Source organism: Mercenaria mercenaria, unplaced genomic scaffold, assembly GCF_021730395.1.
Source record: "Mercenaria mercenaria strain notata unplaced genomic scaffold, MADL_Memer_1 contig_4924, whole genome shotgun sequence".
NCBI classification, from domain to species: Eukaryota; Metazoa; Mollusca; class Bivalvia; order Venerida; family Veneridae; genus Mercenaria; species Mercenaria mercenaria.
This window is the reverse complement of record NW_026463193.1, coordinates 60,826-66,963: the sequence shown is the minus strand read 5'-3', so window position 1 is coordinate 66,963 and position 6,138 is coordinate 60,826. Positions and strand designations below refer to the sequence as shown.

Here is a 6,138-nt window from a genome sequence, read left to right as displayed (position 1 = left end):
GATCCTATGTGATTCATTGGTAAATTTTGCAGTTATTTTGGTCAATTTTTGAGTTATTTTTCACGGTTACTAAAATATGGTTTGAATATAAAGAGTGGCACCTTTTAATACGTAACGGACAACAAACTTCAATTTTAAATAAACAGCCCCCACTCTAGAATCTGGGAATAGAAATGGTGCGGGGAAGCGAATTTTTACTAAAATTTTGTAAGTTTTAGAGGTTTATCACAATACTGAAATATGTTTGTAAGATGTTTTTATTGTAGTTTGATCTAAGTTTGTGAAATAAAAATCCTACAAGTTTTCTTGTGAAACAGGCTCATGAGTTGGGATTTCTTTTAGCATTTAAAATAGATTCCTATATAGTATACATCAAACACAATGCACATTATTCTATTTGTTTTGTTTGCAAGACAAAATATCAATAATCAGAAATACCACTAGACTTGAACAATGAGTTAAAGGCCATAATGAAATATTTAATTTTTGGAGCCTTTTCAACTAAATGTAACAATCAGCTTACTAAACTCAAACTCACATTAAAAGTTGTGCAACTGAACATTTAAAAGGTTCAATTAAGAATAGTATGGGACACAACCTGTAAATACAATTGCCCAAAGAGATCATGCAAAATTCATTATTATTCACAGCAGGTAAAACTTAGTATACATGAAGTTAACCTTAAGTATTTTCACTAACACAAGTGTGTATCATTTAAATAACACATGTGATCACAAAAAAATGGGTAACAGGTGACTTGTAACTTAATATCTTCAGCTGCAAGTCTGTTTTCTTGATAACAGAAGACTGCTATTGGCTGAATTTAATGTTTCTCTCTAGGTTGGACTAGGCCCTCTGGCATTATTGTTTGACAGTTGCAGCAATTAAAAACAATCAGGTTAAGTATGCCTGCATTGTATTGAATATAATTCATGCACAATTATGAATGTACAATAAAAGTACTGCTGCTGGCCTGTTTATGTTTTTTTCTTCGGGCCAGTTTCAAAATGGGCTCAGTCATGCATATTATGTGAAACCGGCCAGTGCCATGCTTCGCTTTTATGCCAGTGCGGGGTTATTTGAAGCATGTTCCATATTAAAATGCTGCCATTTGACCCAAGCCGAAACAGATGGAGGCTTTTGAATATTTTTCTGCTGGCCAAGATATGTTATTGTCAAAAGTTTGGTATATCATATGAATATATAAGTTAATTTTTAAACCGATCTTCACGTGATGAACCATGGTCACGTGAAATGTTGTGAACGGAGGTGTATATTACGTGTAATGTCATTGGTAAAAATTGAAAATGTATGAATGTTCTGGATGTATTATATTATGTGGGTGTATTTTGTCGATTTTCACGTCAGTTTGAACTGTCACTGTACCTTCAATAACTTTTTTTTTTTACAAACAAAAATAAACATGCCATACTAAAAACCGAGGGAAGATAACTTATATGACCACCAACTGGGCGTTATCGTTTGAAAGTTCGTAGATAATAAAGTCACTTACCAATGGAAAATATGTCATTCTGTATGTCAAAAAAGTAAATAAATATCGCCATTTTTAACTGCAATTAACATTTTTCTCGCCTAAAAACATCAAATGACAAAATACCCCCATCCCCACCACTCCCCCCTCGCTGATTCAGGGGTTTTTCGTTTCTATTTTTGAAAAATAGGAGTTTAAATCAGAAAACTGTAACCTTACTGACCTACGATAAGATTAGACGGTATGATCAATATCCATAATGATATCGTGATTTTTTAAAAGTTAAACTTAGTATCTGAATGCAGATAAATGACGAACTATATAGTTCTCTGTTATTTCATCCCGTAAAACAAAAGAAATTTATCATATCTGACATTTTAGTCATTGAGAAATATAAACTTCAATAAGACTGTTTCATTTTTGGAAAATAGGGATTTGGTTGATAGATTGTACTGACCTACATTTCAATAAGATTAAGATACAGCGGAGTTATCAGCTGATAGTGTAAAGATCAAAGTCCTAAATATTTTAAAGTCTTCATTGTATAGAAAATTTCATAAATGGTGAATTTTTATATGATTTTATGGCGTTAAAACATAACAAAATAATTTGACATTTGTAATCATTGACTAAAATTACGCTTCAGTAAGGAGTTAAATGAAAGAAAAGATAGACATAGTCGTTTCTCCGTTAATAACTTTATATATTAGCGATCGGGAGCAAGTAAATATCTACAACTCTGTCTTCAAGGTTTGTTTCTTCATTTTCTCCTTGAGAGCAGACAAATACAGTAAACCTCTGTACCATTAATTTGAAGGGTTTAGTGCTTTGTCATAACTAATTGTTCTAATCATTCTTTTTCAGACCAATGTATCAACTTGCTAAATAGGAAACGTTTTTAGCGAAACTTAACACCTGAAAAGGAAAATGAATACTGTTTGAACTTAAATCAGTTCCGTAACACCGAGGAAGACCACGCTTTTGCAATGGCTAATCGATAGGACCATGCAGGATGGCCAGCGCTAAAGAGAACAGAAATTCGGATGAAAAATTAGAGATATTCTGTGACCCTTGTCAGGTCGAGAAAGAATATATTTTGGCGGTATGTTTCTGTGAAGAATGTAATGTGTATTTATGTCGAAATTGTAACAAAGTCCATAAACGACTGGCATCTACGAGAGAACATGTTGTGAAAGAGGAGACTGACCTGCCAGAAAAAACGTCGCCCGAGGCAAGTAAAACTGATTTGCCTGAAAAATGTCTGTCACATGGGGACCAGGTGATAGATCATTACTGTATATCTCACGAAGAGCTGTGCTGTTCAATGTGCCTGTCCAAAAGTCACCACAACTGCGAAGATGTTAGAAACATACACGATTATTTGAAAGATTTTGATATGGATCAAGAACAGACGAACTTGGAAGGTAAAATGCGCGGACTTGCTGATGACATAGATATAACACAGTACTTAGTTCAGACAAGCCTTAAAGCAGTTGAATTGAATCATGAGGTCGCCCAAGCAGAAATGTTGAAAGTAAAACAAGCTGCTTTTGAACACATTGAAGGCATTCACGACACACTTAAGAAAGAGTTGAATGAGACAAGAGAAAAAGATACTAAAAAAGTAATTCCGTACAAAAACAAATGTGACGCCATTACATTTGACATACACGCAATGAAATCTTACCTCAAGGCTAAGAAAAAAGACAAATATCGGTCTTTTGTTGCGATGAAAAAAGCCGGACTTAAAATAAAATCAAACCGGGATGATTTAAAGGAGTTAAAGCTTAAAAAATATCTGAAAGTAAGACGGTATTGTTTTCAGCCTGATGCAGACATGGATAGTCTGAAATATGAACCCTATAGTTTCGGAAAGCTTAATGATCAAAACAATGCAATCAAATCAACTAGTCTTGTTGCTAGCTTGCATGCTAAAGATGTTGATGAGGAAAACAGTTTTTGTTGTTTTACTGGACTGGCAGTTCTAAACACAAACTGTATAGTTGTAGCGGATCATGGTAATATGTCTGTCAAACTAGTAGATGTAGAAGAAGATAAGATTCTTTCTAGACTGAAACTCACGACAGCACCATGGGATGTAACTGTCATCTCAGACAAGCAAATAGCTGTTACTATACCTGAAATAAAAACAGTTCATTTTGTATCTATAACTGGAGGAAATACCCTGGATAAACAGGAAAAACAGATAAGCCTAAGCGGAAAATGTTACGGAGTTACAAATTCGCATGACACAATCATTGTAACATTATGTGAACCCACACCAAAGTATGAGCAGTACAATCTTGATGGAACGTTGTTGCATTCCATACAACTCGACGCAAGAAATCCGCAGTACGTAAGTCTGAATGCAGATAAAACAAAAATGTATATTTCAGATAATTACAACCAAAAATACATTCAAGAAATATCAGTTACTGAACAAAGAAAAGTGGATACGTTACGAGTACAAAATGTTACTGGCATGGCGATAGACAAAACAGATGTTTTGTATTATCTGGTCTCAAGCATTTCTCCCATTTATGCCGTCTGCATTGATAAAATGCAGGACAGACAGCGACAAAGTTTCAGTCTTATTTCAGACTCCATAGGAAGAAAGAAGTGTTTGGCGTATTGTGATGAAACAAACAGACTCTTTGTTGGAATTCAAGGAGAAGAATACGCAGTACAAGTATATTATGTAGTCTGACAGTATTAGATTAATGATAAAATACGTGTTATGTTTGACATACATTTGAATGGGCAACAGAAAATCATACTGCTTAAACAAGACATGATTACCGGAACTTTAGTCCTGTTGGTCGTTTAAAAGAATCATTTTTAAACTTCAGTCTTATGGTTTATCCAAATTAGCAAAACAAAGACCCATTTAGTCATGTGACTGTTGAGCAACTGAATTAGAATTTACAAACATAAATGATTTTAATTTATAAAGCTCTATTTTACCCAAAGGTCATACCAAATTGATTTGTCGTTCGTCGGAACTACCGCATCAACGATTTCATTCCCGAGAAAAAGAAAAAAAAAATTCACCCGCCCGCACGTACATAAAAATCTCCGAAAAAAAAAAAAAATTTTCTGCTTACGTGGTCCGGAATGATAACGGCAGAACAGGTTTTATCGCTGATTTAATGCGTCAAAGTGATATTGATGTTCGTAATACATGTAGCTGATGACTCAAACTCAAAAAGTCGGGAATTATGATGTTTTTCGGCGACGCCGTCTAAATTCGTTTTCGTTACCTATGCCACGTGACTTCAGTTTGCAAATCAAACTACTTGATAACGCATTATAGATAATTTATCAAAATGAAAGATTTATGCAACACTCTGCCTGATTGGACGAGAGTGTCAATTTCTTTCACTCTGTTGATTGTGCTACGCTGAGTGAAATGTAGACAAAGCGTTTATCCCATACGACGCTGTTCACAGTTTTAAAGCTAACTTTGGCTCAGTATATTTAGCAAAAATATTGATATATCTCAAAATGATAAGTAAGTTTAATAAATATGATAAAAACCTGTTTAAATACCAACATATATCAAATTAAAGAAAGAGCTGAATACGGCCTGCGTATCACATGAATAAGGGTGTGATAAGAGTCTTTTATGTAGAGAAGTGCTTTTTAAAAGGTTTTCCTTGTTACAATTGTCGTCTGTATTTTGAAAAGGTTTCTTCATTTGTGACTTATTCAGATTGCATATTAAAATGAGTACTTGTTTGCTTTGATATATTTATTATAAATTATTTAACTGATTTATTATATATGAATATTTTTCTTTAGTATTGTATGCAAATATTGAACTCAGTTGAAATCTATATGCTATATAATGACTGAATCTCATTACACTGAAACGAAGGTACGCTGCATACAGTTTATCTATGTGATATGACTACGGTCAAACTTTGCTTATGAAACAGAAATATTGAAATAATTGCAATTATATGTTTTGCTTGACCTTCACTTTTTTATTGGTGTAACGTCATTGTCCAAAGATTCATGAATAGCGAATATGCATTTGTTAAAGCGGGATCAGTCGGCCTGTTTTAGAAATGAATAAAAATAATAAATAAAAAAATCCTTTATTTGATTGTTTCTCATGTATTCTAATCAAACTTGATTTGTAGCATCTTTATTAGGCCCGCAGCCAACTTTGTTCAGCTGGGACATTTAACTCCTTTTAGGGGCTGCTAGAGCTAAAACTAGAAATGTCTTTATACAGCGTCTCATGAACAGCTTGGTGGATCTTTGTCATACTTGGTCTGGAGCATCATTATAAGGTTCTCTTCCAAATTTATTTATATAGGAACTTGGGCCCTATTAGGGACCACTATAGCTAAAAGTAGATATGCCTTTCTTCGCATTAACCACTAAAATGTAATGGATTTTTATCAAACTCGATGTGTAACAATATCGTAAGGTCTCCTGCTATTTTGTTACAAATGGGGATAGGGACCAGTTTAGCTAAAAATATAAACACGTTTAATGACCTCTTCTCATGAACCGCTTCATGAATCTTCATCAAACTACTGTTGTAATTATTCGTCTAAGGATAAACGAAACAAAATTGCAACCCTACGAAACCTTTGCGAAAAATTAAAAGAGAACCATTTAAATTGTTAAAGTGC

The 6,138-nt window shown here is 33.8% G+C and overlaps 1 protein-coding gene across 1 annotated transcript; it reads left to right on the top strand.

Annotated features, from left to right (window-relative positions):
* Positions 1–2,504: 2,504 nt before the first annotated feature.
* LOC128554306 (uncharacterized) lies at positions 2,505–4,199 on the top strand. The gene has a single exon (XM_053535567.1). The coding sequence runs from the start codon at positions 2,505–2,507 to the stop codon at positions 4,197–4,199; it is 1,695 nt and encodes a 564-aa protein (XP_053391542.1).
* The last annotated feature ends 1,939 nt before the right edge of the window (positions 4,200–6,138 follow it).